The 19929-nt window shown below is 42.4% G+C and overlaps 1 protein-coding gene across 4 annotated transcripts in view; it reads left to right on the top strand.

Moving 5' to 3' along the window:
• The window catches only part of strip2 (striatin interacting protein 2), a 32358-nt gene that overhangs the window by 3980 nt on the left and 8449 nt on the right, over nt 1-19929 (top strand). For 2 of the 4 annotated variants that reach the window (XM_085386243.1, XM_085386240.1), the window contains exons 2-16: nt 1413-1482; nt 5948-6022; nt 7807-7941; nt 8174-8294; nt 9566-9634; nt 10320-10426; nt 10547-10674; nt 12720-12908; nt 13271-13321; nt 16481-16713; nt 17355-17420; nt 17509-17572; nt 17855-17926; nt 19076-19150; nt 19464-19561. In XM_085386243.1, the coding sequence (XP_085242369.1) occupies nt 1413-1482; nt 5948-6022; nt 7807-7941; nt 8174-8294; nt 9566-9634; nt 10320-10426; nt 10547-10674; nt 12720-12908; nt 13271-13321; nt 16481-16713; nt 17355-17420; nt 17509-17572; nt 17855-17926; nt 19076-19150; nt 19464-19561 (1553 nt within the window). Of the gene's footprint in view, nt 1-1080; nt 1212-1412; nt 1483-5947; nt 6023-7806; nt 7942-8173; nt 8295-9565; nt 9635-10319; nt 10427-10546; nt 10675-12719; nt 12909-13270; nt 13322-16480; nt 16714-17354; nt 17421-17508; nt 17573-17854; nt 17927-19075; nt 19151-19463; nt 19562-19929 lie in introns of those variants that run through there. The other 2 variants (XM_085386244.1, XM_085386241.1) reach the window with 2 other exon arrangements.

Below are 19929 nucleotides of genomic sequence, written 5' to 3'. Positions count from 1 at the left end.
ATTTCCTGGTTTACAAGTGCAGTAATGACATCAAATTGTGTTGCTCAGGCTCTCGGTCATAAACAAACTGCCATCTGATGTCCTGCATATTCTACTTCCTGCTGACTTGGTTGCAGCAGGTATTTATAGGAGACATGGCAGCACACAGTTATTTAACCAGGATGCCTGACTCAGAGAGCAGATCCTTATTTACAGTCCTGGACCGGTCCCCAGGGCGGTTTGCACAGGGTTAAACACGGCTCACACCCTTAGCCTGAAGCTAAGTGCTGCCAGGAGCGTTTCTTAATTCTCATTAGCATAACAGGAATCTTTTATAATCCCTGTAGAGAAATTTCGCTTCACGTTATTATCAAGCACAACCCTTTCACCACTTTGTTCCTACCCTTACAAGGTTTTAAAAGCCTCTCTGTATGGCTGCATGCTACTTATTGTGCAGTGTGTCTTGGTGCAAGTTAGTAAGGTGTCATTATGTGTACTGTGCATCCTGTTTCCCTGCAAATGAATTTGTTTCAAAAGGACAGTGACTGCAGGCCTTTCTGCGAGCTTATCTGCCCATCTCCCTCTGTTGTGTGCGTGCGATTACATGCTTACCCTCCCAACTTTGGTTTTACTTGTTTAGATGTTGAGAAAGGCTTCATAAAATGCATTCATAATTTATTAGGTCTGTCTTGGTCATTAAGCTAGCTAGACAAAAGAGTCTGAGGCTGCTGGGAGTGTTGTTAGTTTGGCGAGATCTCGGACAAAGTTACATTTTTCAGTTGTCTTGCCCTAAGGTTACGCTCTAAATATGACTGTGTGTGTGCGCGGGTGCGTGGATGACATACTGTTCACACGCTCACAGATTCTGAGTGTTGCGATTGCGTGAAACATAGAAAATGTGTGCAGCCTGTCTCGTGGGTATTTGTAAATCACAGGGTGAGGCTAATGTCAGAGCTTAGAGAGACCTTTTCCTGGATACAGTGGATAATCTGCTTTGATATGGGGGTGGGGGCATGTTGACTCCTGTGCCTTCTCTTTCCTCTTGTTCTGGTGCTGGCTAGGGAAAGCCTTCTCTGACTGTTCAATTAGGCTGATTAAAGCAGTAGCTGTGTGCGTCCATAGAGAGCACCTGTAACCATGAGTGAGTGGCTCTGCGTAAGAGGATCTCAGAGGAAAGATGTAAATGACTAATCAGCACTGCCTGAAAAAACAGCCACCAGTAAAAAGCCATGGTGTGTGTGTGTGTGTGTGTGGGTGATGTGTGTATGGATGTGACTGCAAACCGAGTACATAGTAATTGTAGGTGTTGGGATATGTAAATATCCCACAGTATGTTTTTTGCATCTATTTCAATGTCTGTGGGCGTTTGGGGAAACTGTGATTAACTGAATTCAGCTACATTATGTGTGCTAATGTGTGTTTTGCTCTTGCAGAGCTCCATGGAGTCTCCAAACCTGGAGTTTGAGTACGGAGACACGGACACACTGACTGCAGAGCTCTCTGGTAAGACCACAGACCATCATCCGTTGGCTTTGGACTTTGTATTCGAAGCTTCAGAATTACCATTTTGACCACCGCTGCGCTTTTGTGGCCGTATTTGAATGACAGGTGCGAAGTTTCACCCATCAAAAATGGAGCACAGCCATCTGGATGGTCAGTGCCACACAGCGGGCCATATTACTCGTCAAACGATTCCAATAAAATTACTTTAACAGCCACCAAAAGCGAAAACACGATGCAGGTGCAGATCAGCGACTCGATTGACAATCTGTGTTGGGACACCTGTCAGTCGAAAAGCTGCCAGAGCAGACTTACAGTCATGTGAAAAAGGAACATTTTCACAGGGCTCGATGCAGTGCTGTGCATCTAGTCTGTGCATAATAAATATTCTCCATTGGGGAGGAATTTTGGCTCACTCTTCTTTACACCGTTGCTTCTGTTGATTAAGAGTCACTGACGTTCATTTATACAAAGCTCTCTTAGGGTCCCACTGCAGCATTTCAGTCGAATTGAGGTTTTGACTGGGCCACTGCAGTCATTCTTTGATTCTTTTCTTTTCTTTTTCAGCCTTTCCCTTTGTAGATTTGCTGGATTGTTTTGGAACATTATCCTGCTGTATCTCTCAGTTTTAGCCAAGCTTTAGCTGTCAGACAGATAGCCTCACATTTGACTCAGATATGGACTCAAATGTGAAGGCCATTTGAGTACAGTTATGTTTAGAATACAAGTTTGAGATGATCTGAGCTTTGTGACATGGCGCAGAACATCAGAACATGGCTAAACAATATTGGAGTAGGCTTTCACATTTAAAAGATACTTTGTCGGTACTAAGAGATCCAAGATATGCCAAGAAAATATCCCCCAATTTTTAAGCCCAAACCAACCTATACAGAGGACTTTGCGGTTGATCTGTCTGCAAGGTACCCAGGTCCTGTGGCTGCAAAACAAACCCAAATCATCACCCCTTCACCACCATGCTTTATAGTTGGTATCAGATGTTTACCCTAATATGCTGCGTGTGCTTTCCATCAAACATGGTGCTGTGTCTATTACAGTCAAATGTCACCTCAAACACTTTATGTTGTAAGGCAAACACCCTACAATGATACAGAGAAAACCCCAGCCGTGAGACAACCCCCTCTGAGTAAGTACTTTGGTGACAGTGGGAAGGTAAAACTCCCTTTTAACAGGAAGAAACTTACAGCAGCACCAGGATCAGGGAGGGGCAGCTGTCAGCTGTAACCGGTTTGTTCAGATGCAACTTTGCAAATCTAGTGTTGAATAGCAGGACCTGGCTGCTTCTTTTTCTCCTAATTCTTATGGAAGCAGTGAGTGTGGACTGTATAGACTGCTGTGAAAACTTTCTCATGACTGCAGATCAAAGATCTATGTCTGCTTGTTATGCATGACAGAGCTCTTCGCCCACAGAATTCCTACGGTGACACCCCTGTTTCTACTTAGCATAGGAACGAGAATGTGCCATTGATTTGAAAAATAAATCAAACATCCACATTCCTCAGGATCCTTTCAGCTGTTTTATGTTACACATGCAAACAAAGAGAGTCGGCGAGAACAGCGATGAAGGCGCAGAACAAAAATCTTTTGGTGCGTGCTGGTATTTTTTTTTTTTTTTTTTGCCACGCACAGAAAAAATGACTAACACTAATCATTAACACTGATTATTCATTCAGAACCGCAGCATCTGTGTAAGGTGGTAACAGCCTGTACTTGACTTGGAGCTTGGTTAATAATGTTCCTTTCAGGGCCGAGTACAAAAAGATTATTTAGAGAGCATATTATTTATTTTCTCCGATCCGGCTGGTGTGCTGAGAGAAACGTTGAATAAGTGTGTCGATTTGAAGTCAGAATGATGGTCCACCTGGTAGATGGCAAACGGCAGCTGATTTGCCAAAAAGGTTAGTCACACACAAACGGGCAAGACAGTCACCGCGGCTTTCTGCCGACAGCTCCTCGGGGTAAGGGAATGACGACTGCTCCGAGAACAGGAGGAGACGCGTGACTGTGTGACGGATCTTTAGACTGCGCATGAAACAAACCAAGGAGGACAGCTGCTCAAAGCATCAGAGCATATAATAAACATCATACGGTTACAATAATGTGAATGTGAAGGGGATGCATACATACAAACCTGAATTTTCATTATTATATTATAACTTATGGCAGAAAATAATTCATCTCCTTAATTATATGCAGCATTTACAGTTTGTCATGTGTATGTGTGCTTTTTGTGTTGTGCGTAGTGGGCTGCAAAGTCGTCCTATTTCATTCTCCTGCTGGTCTTGATGTAGGTGTCTTATTATAAGTGTCGCTATAATATTGAAAGGCCCTTAATCTCTGTAAAAATCTGGGATTTCCGAGTTAAATTTGTTGTTTTTCGCTGTAGATGGAGGTCTATCCGTGTCTTGACCTCACCCGTCGAGCGTGGGCGGACGGATATTTTGCCAATTCATAATCTCTTTGGCTTTTAGTAGATTGCGGAATACGTTTTCTTTGCACTGCATTGTTATTTGGGTTATTTTAATCGGTGTTTGCACAGCACTGTTGTTGTGAGGCTTAGCTCTTGGTTTTGCAGGGCTTTGGAATGAAGGTTGTTTAGAGAGATAGATGCAGAGTGATTTTAAGAAAAAATCAGAATTTTTGCATGCTTGTTAGTGGATCTGCATTCTTATTTACATGCATACAGCTGTGGTTACAGAGTATGTGCTACTTTATTAGTTACACCTTGCCAGTACTGAGTTGGACCCCTTTTATCCTTCAGAATGGACTTAATTCTTAGTGGCATCAATTCAACAAGATGTTGCACTTTCACCACCACATCCTCACTGTGCTCTTTTCTATTGAGTGACATTTAAATGCCCACACCGCCATCACCACAAGCCTGAACCATTGACATAAGGCATGATGGATCCTATCAGATTGTTCATGACAAATTTTGACTCTACATCCAAATATCGTAGTAGAATTTGAGTGTTTTTTTCAGTCTTCTGTTGTCCAATATTGTTGAGCCTATGGTAATTTTAGTGTCTTCTTAGATGAAAGGAGTGACACCTGGTATGGTCTCCTGCTGTAGCTCATCTGCTTCAAGGTTCCATGTGTTCAGAGATGCTCTTCTGCATACTTTGTATTGATTGATTTTCTGAGTCACTGTTGCTTTCCTATCAGTTCAAAACAGTCTGACATTCCTCCTCTGACCTCTTGCATCAACAATGCATTTTCTTCCAGAGAACAGCCGCTCACTGGATATTTTCTCTTTTTCAAGCCAATCTCTGTAAACCCTAGAGATGGTTGTGTGTGAAAATCCCATTAGATCAGCAGTTTCTGAAATACTCAGACCAGCTCATCATCCACATTCAAAGTCACTTAAATCACCTTTCTTCCCCGTTCTGATGCTCAGATTGTACATCCACAGTCATCCAGGCTGTGTGTAATTCATTAAGTTGCTGCCCTGTGATTGACTGATGTTTGGTGTTTGGTGGTGGGTCTACCTTGGGACTAACAGATTCCTACCACGTAAAAGTGCAGTGTCTGTTGGACTCTCATTCAGATCCATCCCTAGCTCTTTACAAACCTGTCAGACGCACGTCTCTGGGTGTGACTGTACTGGTCTATAATGGAGGGACATCTTATCATCACGTTTATTTATATGTACATTATATGAAGCCGGAAATGAATTCAGACTTATGATAAACACGTCTTCAATTAATCCTTTGTCTCCAATGTTAACAGTAAATACATTTATTTCGTTAGAGCTTATACAAGTCTGCAGACTCAAAAAACTTCTGAAAATCAGTAAAATGTGAATTTCTTTTCTATCAAGGAAATCTAGGACTCTTGGGATACTACGGAATAATTCATCTGGACAACTGCTGACTGAAATACCACAGCATGGTTTGATTTATCCAAGCCTTTTGGAGCAGATGCTACAAAAACATCCCAATTGCATTACAATATTGAACAGCTTCAACACTGCACAATGCAGTTTGGGGAGTGCTGGATTTGAGCATTTCATTTTTAGCCCTTAACTTTAAAAGCCTGACGGGGTACTGTCGTCAGTTCACCGGGCCGGCAGCATGGACGCACCCAAGTTTGTGAATGTGATAACTTAAGAGCAAGTTGACGTAGGAGCTTCAAGTTGATACCATAGGTATATCTACTAAAGATCTCGGGCGAGTTTGAATCTCGGTGAGCTCAACCTTAAAGTCAAGGTCAGAGGTCAGGTTTTCTCAAAATCTTTTGATTCGAGAACAAGGCGCTGTAGGATTTCGAATCCTCTGCTAGGAGGCTCATCTTTCTTCTGATGTATTCTTTTCATTCTCTTACTCTTGGGGAATTATTAGCGGGTTTAAATTGCTTCTCAAGCTCTAGAATTAACTGGAAATTGGTTTTCCATTACTGAGTGGGTTATAGTATTTATTTCATCCCTGATTGTATCCTGTTGTGTCCACAGAGCTCTACAGTTACACAGAAGAGCCAGAGTTTGCCCTCAACAGAGACTACTTCGAGGAGGACTTCAGAAGCCATGGTAATGTGTGCGTGTGTGTGTGTGTGTGTGTGTGTGTGTGTCCCTTCAAGTTCCAGAATTACAAAATTGCACTTGCACACTAAAGGCTGTAAAAGCGACGTGTTCAATGAGCTGCTGTGGTTTACAACCTGACCGGTGAGGTGAGGCGAGGGTGAGCAGACACATCAAAGCTCTGCTCTTTTAAGCTGTTCAAAGAATTGATATCCCTACAGATTGAAGGGGCCACCCTTAAAGCATGTGATTAACGTTTGGTTATCGAGAACAAAGTGGCTTTTCCAGTCTGTACGTCGGCGTTATTATCAGCCTGACAGGATCGAGCTTTAATACGGTGTTGCTTTATCTGCTTTTGTGTGGAAAATTGCATTAAATTACGTTTTTCCTGTTGAGCAAGAAGAAAAACTTTCTTCTTGATTTATTTTATTGTGACAAAGTCGGGTTTTCTGTATTGAGGGAGGTATTATTTTTAGGTTTAGGGCGTTACATCAAGTCCTGCAGAGACGGTGTCGAGGCGCCCTTTGTAGACGGTTTGAATCAGAAGTGAGTGGTCCTCGCCGTCTGTCACTTTCCCTCCATGCTGTGTGATGATGAATAGCAGAATTAGATGAGAGCTTCACTGTTTTATGGAGGAACAGAGGACAGAGCTGCCTGTTTGCATCACTGTCTTTCCATTAGTGTTTATATGTGCGGTTTCCTGTTTGACTCGTCCTTTTTGTGGACGTGTTAGTGTAGCATGTGAGAGCTCATCAATGTTTTATGCTGCTACCCTCCCAGTCACTCTCATGAATTACAGTTATTATCAAGGCACGTCTAATTGATGGTCTTTGCTGTTTAAAAAAAACGTTTTTTGTGATGTGTGCTGAAATTAGAACGTTTTTTGTGTGTTTTCTTTGCACAAGTGAGAGTGTGTTAAGTTGAAAGAGATCAGTGAGGATGCTTTACTCCTTAATGCTTATCACTGCCTGTCTAATCAACTGAAGAGTCTAAGAGTAGAAGATGGGAGGAAAAAAATGCCATAGTCCTTGCTAGAGACTGAGACATTTCTGCAGTGCTGCTGTTTTTGTAGTTGTTTGAGGTGCACTCAGACTTAGTTTTTGCTAGTCTTAAAAATAGTGTTTTTTTAAAGCATACATCAGGTTTCTCCTCATTGCTTTCAGCTATCTCCAAAGCTAATGCAGTGAGCCACAACATACAAGTCTGCCAAAATATCTGAATATAATGGATTCCCAGATGGCAGAACTAACAGCTACTTTTGCAGTTAGCTTAATTAATTGCATGCACGGCACAGTGCAGTAAAATTAAAGCTGGAAATTTGCACTTTAATCACATCTTAATTGTTTGATATGTAATCCACTGTGATGAAGAAAACTCCTAACGAGAACAGGAAATGATAAGTACCTCGTTTGTGCAACAGCCAATGAGAATCCTGGGTTTACGACATCCATGTTACTATAGGAAACGGCTTTAGTGCAGCACGTAGCAACTGCATCATTCCTTGACCGTAGCAAACCAAGGTACGAGGACTGTGTCATTATTATAAAATTATTTATTCTTGTTATTTTGAAAAATTAACTTCCCTGTAGATTCAGATTGTTTTCAAGTTTCTTTTCCTCACTTTTTCCTCCACTTATTCCTCCACTCGCATTAAAAAATGCTGCAAAGTGCATCAAAACTTTGAAAAAGTCGACACAGATACACTCGGAGTTCTCTAAGGCACAGAAAAAAAATACAAATTAAATTTATCTGACTGCAACCTTGAACCTTTTGTTTCTGTGTCCTTTCTGCAGCTCGAGGCAGGCGGTGGATCGAGCTGACGGTGGAGGAGCAGAGGGCGTATGTAATGAGGCTGCTGGACGCGCTGGAGGTGACGGACAGGGACAAGAGGCTGAAGGTGGCCAGGGCCATCCTCTACCTGGCTCAGGGTGTGTGGGCTGCACAAAATACAAGCCTTTTTCACAGCAGACATTTAGGTTTTAGAGGAAACGCACATGTCTTGCTGTTAATATTAACCATGGCTAAGTCTTCAACAAGGTCGTGACAGTGAGCCAGAATGCACAGCACCTGAAATAGAATGATTTCATTATTTACACCGGTCACTGCTATTCTGCCATCATTTGCTTCGAATAGTCATCACATCTCGCCTTGTTTCTCCAGGAGTGTTTGATGAGTGTGACACAGAGGTGGATGTCCTCCACTGGTCCAGGCACAACATTTTCCTGCTGTACGACATGGGCATCTTCACAGCACTGCTGGAGCTGCTTAGCATGGAGATAGAGTGAGTAAGACACCCTGGTTATAAATGTAACATTGTTCTTTATGCAGTGCTGCAGGGATGTTTCCAGGCTGGGGTGCGAAGCGCTCCTGGGGGAGTAGATGCTCCATCGCCCTCCTCGCCCTTCTTGTGGATCGCCTCAGCTGCAATGCCCGTTCGGGTCCCCTTCGCTGGGGCGCCCCCGGCGGGTTGACTTAGAATGAGTGCAGACTGTTTAATTAAAACAAAATTATCAAAAAGAATAGAACAATTATAGAAAACTGAGGTACAAACCTCTGTCCTATCGCAGATTTATTATAAGAAAAGTGGAGATTCAAACAAGCTTTTTATGGGCTGGCATAGAAGCATGCTGCTGCCATCCCATGTCCCCTTGTAGACATGCCCCTGCAGTGCAGTGAAAAAGTTTCTTTTTTGTTATATTTCTTACTCTTACATGTTTCAGATCATCAATTTTTAACATTAGACAAATATAAACTAGTAAATACAAAATGCAGTTTTGTAAATGATGATATCATTAATTGAGTGAAAATGCCAACCTCGTCTTGTGTGAAAAAGTAATTGCCTTGTAAACACAAATACAAGTTCACGTCTTAGTCTAATTCAGAATAAGTAAGGGAGAGAGGGGCTAGCATTCCCTGGGGATCAGAGAGAAAACAGAGAGAGAGAGAGAGAAGTGAGGAATATGCAGAGGCTGATGAAGATGGTCAGCCAGGCAGAGATGAAGCTGAAGCTGAACAGACAGATGGCTGTGATCTAATCATAAATCCAGTCCATCATTTGATGATGTGGTCAGTTAAAGATGACTAATGTATGCAAACTTGCCACTTTAGTTACATGGTCATATACAAATGTAATGATACTGGGAGCGCATTGTAACTGGATACATAGCACTACACCTCTGTTCTTAATTACTTCAGAGAGGCAGAGACACATAAAAGGCTGCTGAGGAGAGACTATAGGTAGCGCGCCGCCTGTGATCAACAGACCCCTTCACTGGGAACGTGGCGTGACAAAGGCTCCTTCAAGCCAGCTTTGTTGCTGCTGGTGTCAGCCTCAGTTGGGCTTCAGTGCTGCTTTGTTGTTACATAAGCTGCTGCGAGGCATCTTCAAGTTGCATAGAGCTGCAGAGCAGGGCGGTTTCAGCAAGACGAGCAGGAAAAACATGATGAAGTGTTAATCATACAGGTACAGGTAGTCTCACCTGCGATGTATTCAGAGACTGGCTTGCCACGTTCAGATAATCCACTAAAATCATGTAGCGTTTGTTCCCGCAGCAACAGCCAGGCGTGCAGCAGTGCGGTGAGGAAGCCTGCCATCTCTCTTGCAGACAGCACAGAGCTCAGGTAAGCAGCATAAAACCGATTCAACTTCCTGTCTGCTTCAGATCAGGAGGCCAATAAATACCGTTTAAAAATAACCAAAATGCTTAACTTCATGCCATCTGGCCTAATCTGCAAAATGTAATTGTATTCGCTGACTGTTGTCCTCACATTCATTTTCACTCTACTTCTGCCTAATGAAATTGATTTTTTTTAACACAACAGGCCTTACACACAAACACATGAAATCATACGATTCACACACATACAGTAGCGCCGTCTGTGCGTTCCCTAGATGAACACTTACAAATAATTACAAGCTAGACGAGTGGATTTGCCCTTAATTACTGCCGCAGAACCGAAAGCCATTATAGTCCTTTTGAACCGAGCGAGAAGCTTTGTTGAGCGAACAAAGCATTTAATGTACAAAACACCACCTGTATTGCATCAGATAATTACGAGGGAATGGCTGCATTATCCAGCCAGAGCTCGGAGATTATTTTTTCCTAAATGCGCGAGCAATTTGCAAAACCAAGCGCTACTTGCTTATAATTTCCTCTGTTATATCAGTGATTCTTGTACTTATAGGCCATTTAGGGCCATTGTATCTGGTCAGGGCAGCAGTTAAATGCATGCCACACACAGACAAATGCACACATAACCTCAATGTGTCCATGATGAGTTCTTTGGATGTTTCTTTTTCTCGCAGAGTCTTACTGAGCATCATGTACTTGATGGTGGAAACCATTAGAGTGCAAACAGAAGACGACCGACCTGAGTGGATAGCAGCCAGAGAGACCTTCAAGAATGAGCTCGGTGTGTGCGTGTGTGTTTATTCAGTATTTTGAAGTTGCATGAGTATATCTTTTCATTGGCTTTCATGCTGCATGTCATTTTATTCCATTTAAAAACATTGCCTTTGACCCCCCCCTCCAGCTTCTCCTCTTTACAACGGAGAGCCCTTTGCTCTACTGCTTTTCACCATGGTGACCAAGTTCTGCAGCATGAACGCGCCACACTTCCCCATGAAGAAAGTACTACTGCTGCTGTGGAAAACAATACTGGTCAGTGTGTTACAGTCATGGTTGTTGCATGTAATGCAAATAAATCTATTTCTGTCCATGTCTGCATTTTTGTTTTGCTTTTTTTTTTTTTTTTTTTTTTTTTTTTTTTTTTAAATAAAACAAGTTTCACAAACACTCAGCGCCCACTTCATTATTTAGACCTTGCTGGTACCTGGTTGGGCCTTATTTTGCTTTCTTAGCTGTGTTAATAGTTGGTGGCATAGATTCAACAAGGTGCTGGAAATATTCCCCAGAGATTTTGGTCCATATTGACATGATGGCATCGCACAGTCGCTGTAAATTTGCTACTCTGTTGCATTGACATCTGGTTTTATGCTGCTGGAAGCAGCAGTCAGAGGATGGGTACACTGTGGCCATAAAGGCATGACAAGGTCAAAAACAGTACTGTCTTGTAGGCTGTGACGTTTAAATGATACAAAATTGCCACTGCGGGGCCCAAAGTGTGCCAAGAAAGTGTCCACAGTATTACACCAGCAGCAGCCAGAACGGTTGATACAAGGCAGGATGGATTCATGCTTTTATGTTGTTTACACCAGATTCTGACCCTGGCGTCATCAAGGCATTTTCTCCCAGAGAACTGCCAATCATTGGATAGTTTCCTTTTTTTTAATACCATTGTCAGATGGCTATGATGTGGAAAATCTGAAATATACACAGCCCATCTGACACTAACACCATGCCAGGTTGAGCCACTTGGATTGTCTTTCCTCACCATTCTGGTGCTCAGTTTGAACTCCAGCAGGTCGTGATGACCACGTCTACATGACTAAATACACTGAGTTGCTGCCATGTGATTGGTTGATTGGGGGGGAAGTCAAACAGGCTAATATTGCCCCATGATGGGAAGGTCGGGGGTTCGAATCCACTGAACGGCTACCCTGAGCAAGGTACCGTCCCTGCACACTGCTCCCTGGGCGCTGTACTGGTGGCTGCCCACTGGGTGAATGGGTTAAATGCAGAAGAGTTATTTCCCTATGGGGACTAACACATACACATTATTGTTTACAAAATTAATTCCGCTGTTAACCCTTTACAGCCGATCGGAGCGGGCACGCTCTGTTTTGCGTAACTATTTTTAAATCCCGGTAGCTCTGCAACCACTTAAGCTAGCACAATAATTTTTTTTGCATATGAAACCGGAGGAGTTGTACTTACATCTTATGCCATCAGCTTGTCCTAGGTCACAGTTTCCTTCCACATATAGCTTTGCAAAAACTGCATAAAAATCACTTGCAGCAACAAAAACATGATATTCCAGAAACACGCTTCGCCGATCCATCAGCTGTTTGTAACACTTCCTACGTCCATCAGCGCGAACTATCACATGACCGCATGACCTGCCCGAAACCGGAAGTGACGTCATTTTGCGGAAATGTAGTTTTTTACGATCGGGCCCTTATGAGCTTGTGTTTTACTTGTTATGTGTTTTAAAAAGTTATGTTTGAGTTTATGACTTTCTGTGTCGTTTCTGGGATGCTTAGGACTCATATTGCACTGCTGGAAATAGTTTATTTTGATGCATATGCTGTTATTTTGCAAATTTGCACTATAATATTTATTTTCGTTTTTCCTGCAGTATATAAAAATTGGTGTATTTCAAAAATAAAACTATGAAGACACTCAAAATAAATTTCCTGTGGTGGGAAACTAGTTTGTGTAACTTTTTTGTATTTACAGTTTTGAGGGATAAGCCTCTTAAATTTCTCTAACTAGAAATATATGTTAAAAAAACAAAAACGATTTTCAATTTTTTTGTAGTTTATTGCACTTTTTTGCAATTTATGTAATTACTATGCACCTAATGCAGACATATTATTAAAGTTTGGGCTATAATGGTTGTATTGATGTATAGCAACTTGAAATGCTCCCAAAAATGGCTCCACAGCATGTAAAATATAATATAAGCTCTGGCGAACTTGGTTCTATGGTAGGTCTTAAAGGGTTAATAGACATTACTTAAACTTAGTTGCTAATGTTTTATAACAAATGAATCATTGTTTACCTGGGTCTTTTCTGTCTTTCAGTTTACTTTGGGAGGTTTTGAGGAGCTCCAGGAGATGAAGGTGCGACACCGGGAGCGTCTCAACCTGCCCCCACTGCCAGAGGACAGCATCAAGGTGGTCAGGGCCATGAGAGCGGCCTCGCCCCCGGCCTCCGCCATGGAGCTCATCGAACAGCAACAGCAGCAGAAGAGAGGCCGCCGCAGCCGCAGGGTACTAGCCCTCAAGCACACACGGATCTCACACTGAAGCTAAATCCATTTAGACAACGTTTAGGTGACAGTGTCACTTTAGTGTATATTGCTGGCATGCTGTTATTAATACAAACTAATGTAATGTTGATCAGTTTCATCTATCTACCCTAGTAGACTCTCACTCTCTAACTCTTTGCTGGGTCACCTTTTTCCAAAAGTTCCAACATCATCAGTTCCCTGCTGTAAGTCAGTGACCACAGATGATCTTGGTGCTCGGACAGCTTTGAGAATCCCAGCCTCTCTATTTTTTTTAATACTACAAAGTTTGACTGGACAGGCTTCCTCTTTAATTGCCCCTCTTCCTTCCTTGTGTCCCCACAGAGTGCCTTTGTTGATAGCTTGGAAGGAGACAGTCCTTTTCCCAAGAAGCAGGTCTTTACCCACAAGTTCCCTCTTATTCTCCTGCATTTTCTTTCTGCACTGAGCTAGACTTTTTGCACTCCTCTCCCACATCCCTGCAACCCGCCCCGTGCAAAATCTCCTCTCTCTGCCACTTTGGCTTCCTTTTTCTCCTTCTACCTGCGTTTACTTTTCTCCTCTACGTGTCCTAACTGTTGCCATTTAAAACTCATCCAGTCCCGACCGGATGCACTGCACTTGTCAGATAATTTACCTGATTTAAATTGGAGTTTGAAGTTATCCACTGGGCAAACTCTTTAGTGTTTGAATAGATAATGGATTGGCAAAATTCTGATGTTATAGATGGTTTTGGTGCAGCCTTACATTCTGCCTAATTTCTAATACTCCATTTAATTGTTTCCAGCTTCATGCACATGTGTGTATTTCTTTTGCTTTCCTTTAAGTCTCCTGTTATTTTAATCATTTTTGCATGCTTCTGTTTTAATCCTCCAAGTGTCCCTCATTCCCTTCCCCTGCTTTGCTTTTCCATTTTGTCTTCTCCCCTCTTTTATTTGTGCTCATATTCCACTATTTTCCCCTCTTTTCGTTACTCTTTCTTCCTCCTCTTCCTCCTGGGGCGGCAGGGTTTGAGGGACAGGGCTGACTTGCTGGCTGTAATCACTGACGCTGGAGCAGTCCCATAAAGAAAGCTCACTTCAGACATCAACAGTAGGAGCATCTCCCTTGTAGTTTTCATCACATTGCTACTGGGTTTGGTCTCAAAAATCACCTTGCACCGTAGAGTGTGGACTAGGGGTCAATGTCTTTAAAATGCATTCATTGAGGAGGTGAATTGAGATCACCGCTACTGTAGTTTTACTTCTGCAGGTGCTGTATTGTAGGTTTCAGTTGACCTCTCTCATAAATGGATGGCATTAAAAGCAGTTGCCCCCTAACCCTGGTAGAAAAAACCACTAGCTTTACCTCCCACATAGCAGAGAATGGCTTTTCCATAGAGAATGGCTCACGACACAGTCTCACCTTCTCCTCTCCCTCTTCCCACTCCCTCGCTCCCACCATACACTCACTATTAGTGCTCACTTAGCATTAGCGCTACCACTGATACACCAATACTGTACATCAACTCCAGTAGCTCAACTAATGCCCCGAACGCTGACTCATGCCTGATGCTTGCACTCTTACCACAATCATTCATTGTAGAAGTAGAAAACAAAGATGCTTTGTGTGTGTGTGTGTGTGTGTGTGTGTGTGTGTGTGTGTGTGTGTGTGTGTGTGTGTGTGTGTGTGTGTGTGTGTGTGTGTGTGTGTTCAATATGAACACTGTCTTTTTGAGACTGCCGCTTGCGTTTTTACCCGTTTCTTCAGTGCAGATGTGTGGTGTGTGGTAAGTTTAATCAGACATGCTGCTTGTGGTGTTGTGGAAGTCTTTCTTCAATATATCACATTTGTTTCACAGGTTTTTGACAGGACACAGTAACCTAAGAGAGTTAAAAGAACATTTCAAGAAATCTGTTGCTTCAGTTTTTTATGCGGAATATCTGTTAGCTTAGCATAAAGACTTAAAGCGTAATAAACATGTGTCTATGTAGGTTTCCAGCCATCCAGCTTATTTCAGTCTCACGCACTTGAGGTGAAGGCAACTGGACTTCATGTAGCAGGGGACTTTATCAAAGAGTGTTTGGTGGCTAAAATGGGACAAACTGCCTGTGCCTGACCGGCCTCAGTGAGGTTAAAGGAAAAATAGGATTCAGAAGTAAATAATAATGCAAAGGGCCGAATGCCTCCAGGTCTGGTGTAGCATGACGTGCAATTAAACAGCTAACCCAACTCTAAGCTAATGTTAAAAAACAAATAAATATCCTCCTATAAGGTTTTTTATAGACTTTTTATTATTATTAAACATACCTTAGCTCTAAACCTCAATAATTTGCTTTAGGGGTGCTGGTTGACAGCTTAAATATCAATGACCAAAAAGCCCAAAGAAACAGTTAGCTTAGCTTTGCGTATTAGTATAGCATCAGTATTTGATAGTATTTTGATAAAACAAACATAGTTCCCTCCAAACGTCAAAAAGACTGCTATTACTGCTTCTAATGTGTGTTAATTAGTGAGCTTTAAAGGTGTTTGCAGATGCTATAACACTACATTTAATATGGAATGATGTCAATTACTTTCGTTTAGCTTCAAGGGGAAGCTGCCTCTTTCTATTTAAAGGTTAAGAGGAAGGCTATCACTGCCTCAAAATAATGAAATTTGATATTAAGTGAGCAATAGAGGTGGAGATCCCTAAAGCTAGCCTCCTGTATACAGCTTCATATTTAAGTCACACACATACACATCCACCCACACAGGTGTATTCATTCCTGTGTAATTAGACCACTTCACAGGTCTGTGTGGGTGTGTGCAGATATATTGCGGTTTGTTTTGCTGTTAAGAAGCTGTGCACATTTGTCATTCTCATTATTGTAACTGTGACATGTAAATCTCAACATGTATTGACTTCAGCTTCACTTGGGTCGTAATTAGCCTCTGTGCTAAGGTGATATGATGCATAATAGTGGAGTCAATCTTCTCCTCTGCTATCCTTTAGCAGAGGAGAAGATGTATTTCCCATTGAGGTACACTTACACACTTTTTGAAGGCTGTGTGTTTTCAGTGTGACCAGTATGTGGTGCCTCACAAATACCTCCGTCAGCAGCTTTCTTTAATACTCCTCCTGCAGCAGGTTTGCTTCAGCTGTCCCTGAAGAGTCCTCACACTGAGACTGCATTGCTATAAATTATATACTATCGGTCCAACTACTAACCACATATGGAACGCTTGAGCTGAAAGTGTGTAGTTTTTAGTATGCGTGTGAATTTTTTGGCACTTTAATTAAAACACATCGTCTTATGGAGTAAAAATGGTATCTGGTGCACTGCTTCCTGCAGTCTAGATAGAAGCACCTTAATTCCTTTTGCATGATTTTATATACATTTGCAGAGAAAAAGGTGCTTAAAGCTGATAAACTCACAGGTAAAGTTTATATGGTGGATTTTCAATCACTTCTTGGTTTTGCAGTGAAAACTGGAATTTATTATGTCTTAAAAATTTGGACGAGCTGCTAACTCCTTGGTTGCACAGTAGGTGCATATCTGACCTCCTTCCCCTCCTCTCCCCTCTGTCTCCCAGCCCCTGGTCAAGCAGGACAGCTTGGACACGTACAACGAGCGAGACCCCTTTAAGAACGACGACGCCCGGGACGAAGAGGAGGACCCTGAGGACACGGACAGTGGTATTGAGGGTGAGGTAGACCCTCTGGACCGCGACGTCATCATCCAACCGCCACCACCGCCACCTCCTCTAAGACCACCGACAGAGAGGGTCAACTTCCCCAAAGGTCTTCCTTGGGCCCCTAAAGTCAGGTTAATAAAAAAAATGTTGTTGCAATCTGTATTCCTAAAAGTCAGAAAGTTGTTCATGATATGACGTTTTATTCTACAAAGGTTCCAAAGGATTGGTTGGTTTGTTACCACGGTGACCACTGGGGTACAGGAAACTTCAGCTGGGACATGACGGGAAGGTGGTGTCTGTTTCCCACCCTGGTTTCGAGAAGTTAAAAGTAGATCTTAAACACAACCTCCTCCAGATTTCTCTCCTCGCCAACGTCCAACAATATGCTCTCCATCTGTGTATTTCAGACACAAGCCTGGGTGTCTCTGCAGGGGGCTGCTGTTGAATAATACATCTCAGAGAAGACAAACACGTTATAGCAGTGCATCAGTTAAAGCCTTTTCTTTAACTGAGCCGTGTCACTGGGCGCTCTCGTTACTGTGTGTTTTTTCTTTGGTCAGAGCGCTGCATCACACAATGGTGATTAGACTCTGATCAGTAGGAGGTTCTTAACCCTTCTCACAGAGAACAGCAGCAGCACACCGTGTGCCCGATGAGATTTGAGAGGGAGCTGATGCAGTACGCTGTGACCTTGTGTTGTGTGCGTTTATGTGGGTGTGTGCGCACATATTTGTGGCTTAAATCTCGCTTAAGTCTGCTCCTGTGTCTTCAGGGAGAAAGACATCGAGCACTTCCTCGAGACGAGTAGGAACAAGTTCATCGGTTTTACTCTGGGGAAGTAGGTGCTTCATCTAAGACTGTTAAATATCTGTATTCATTCAGTTTTTGCCGACTTCTTCATTCGAGTGCTGTTCGTTACTTTACAGTGACACAGAAACCCTGGTGGGCTTACCCAGACCCATCCATGAGAGTGTCAAGACTCTTAAACAGGTGAGTGTGGGAATTACTGTGGGATTATTTTCTATGTTTTTGACTTAGTAAGTCATTCTTACACAAATTCACATTTCTAGATGCCCTTATCCACTTCCTTGTGGATATAGTCTCCGTTAATCAATACTCCCACACTGTTGAATCCTCTTGAAATTGGCCTCCCACTGAAAAATCCATAACGTCTTCATAGAACAGACTGATATGCTTAATCACACAGCTCTGGGTGTCAGCCGACGATGCTAATTAACAATTATTCTCATATGTTTTTGTTTTTTTCTCCAGCATAAGTACATGTCCATTGCTGAAGTGCAGATCAAAAGGGAAGAGGAGCTGCAGCAGTGTCCACTGACTCTGGTCAGCAATCCTACCAGGCTTGTGTATAATATAGAGTGTATTACAGGGAGCAGGCACAACTGTAATGATTTCTCCAAGCACGCCTGATTTAAGACTTATTAGGCTTATGCACCAGACACAGTAACCTCACAAATACATTAAAAATGAAGAAAGTACCATTCCCATCAAGCCAAACTCTTTGCCAGCTATACATATTTAAGGTTTAGAACTGCATCTTGCACAGTTGGCATAAGCGGTCCTTCAGATCTCTGTCCACTGATCAGCTACAGCCGTAAACCACCTGCCTGATACCGTGCTGGTGCCACGGCAACATCTCTGCTCCAGTGTTGTTGGAGCCTCCGTGTATCCGACGTGTTCCAGTGACTGCCGCGGGCATTTACTTGACATATACAGTACATGAATCATAGGACCCCAGGCTTCCCAGCAGAAGGTTGCATCCTAAATGTCTGAGGTCCTCACCCAAACTCTGCGGGTGATAACAAACACCTGTGAATGTGATTCATGCTGCTAGTGTCCATGACCTTATCCCGTCAGTCACTACCCACAGCTTGTGACAGCAGGTGAACATAAATGAAAAATATATCTATATATACCGGAAATATATATATGCGTGATACTGCATAGATCTAATTCACATAACTGCAAAGTATTTAACCCCATGCTCAATGCTTATGTAGGTTATGTCGTGGTCTCTACAAAGATTCACTGCAGAAGTTTAAATCAGCCACAAGTCCACAGCATTGCAGTTTTTTGGAGCATCTCCAGGGCAGGTGAAGCCAGTAGGACCACACTGGCTGCAAGAAGGAATCATGTGATCCAGAGATCTGTTAATTCTTACCAATACAAAGACATTGTTTTGCCTTTGGACAGATGTTGTCAGCGCGGTAACATTAAAACTGTGTGAAATACAGTGGCTGATGTCAAACTTGAGCATGAACGTGAATATAGGTCTGGTTCAGCAACATTAACTCGATCAATTGGCTGTGATCACATCATGTGATTGGCTCTAATTTCCCCAATTCTGTCAGTGTTGAGCTTATATCTGCCTTTGTTCAGGTGTTTGAACTTAAATTTGGAAGAAAGATTCGAATGTTGCCCTATTGAGCACTCAGTGTTGACTTTCCACTGTATGCACGTGTTATCTCCCAGGGTGAAGAGGAAGTGGAGGACACAGCAGCAGAGATGCTGTACCTGGGAATGCTTCCCAACCTGTCACAGTATGTGGTGAGTGATTAATGATTAAATTCTCACCGGAGTTATTGACCTTTGTTTAATAAAACCAGCTCATTAAATCTTTAATAGTCTAACACAGAGTCTCAGTGGTTAGCAACTGTCTCTGTACTGGTTTCAATCATATTTCTGATAGCACTTCGTGCTTCTTTTTTTTTAGCTAGCATTAAATTATTGCACATTATCTCATATGAAATGTGTTTTGTGGAGGACAAAAAAGCTTACAAGATTTTTAAGAGGGTACTGTAGAAACTTGAATGATTAGCCTGTTATTATTCCTCTATTTTTGTGTTCTTTTTTGCATCAGATTGCCCTCCTGAAGCTACTGCTCGCTGCAGCTCCGACCTCCAAAGCCAAAACGGACTCCATCAACATCCTGGCTGATGTGCTGCCTGAGGAGATGCCGTAAGTACTGCAGAAAGACTGCTGGGATCCTTGACTGTCTTTCTTTTCTTTCCCCTACCCGTGCTGCTGTTTTTTTTTTTTTCTTTATTTTGTCATGATGCTGTAAATATCTAGAGCCATATTTAGATGAGACAGTTTTGAAGAGTAAACACACTTTTGCTAATAATGCTCAGCGATAATTAAAAAAAGATGCAGTGTGGAATAAAAAGAAAGAAATTCTCTCGGGAGCATCTTTGCACTGCTGTTTATGTACGATTTATTTTTATTTTTGTCTAATTGCTTGGCAAGAAAAAAAACAGCCTGCTTTTCTTATGGATTTTCTTGGCTGTTAGCACTGGTGGAAATGCACTACTTGTGGGTTGTTCGTG

Source organism: Rhamphochromis longiceps, linkage group LG17 (assembly GCF_057381845.1).
Source record: "Rhamphochromis longiceps isolate RC_006_pf linkage group LG17, R_longiceps_female_GT1.1, whole genome shotgun sequence".
Taxonomy (NCBI): Eukaryota; Metazoa; Chordata; class Actinopteri; order Cichliformes; family Cichlidae; genus Rhamphochromis; species Rhamphochromis longiceps.
This window is presented reverse-complemented; position numbering and strand designations above follow the sequence as displayed.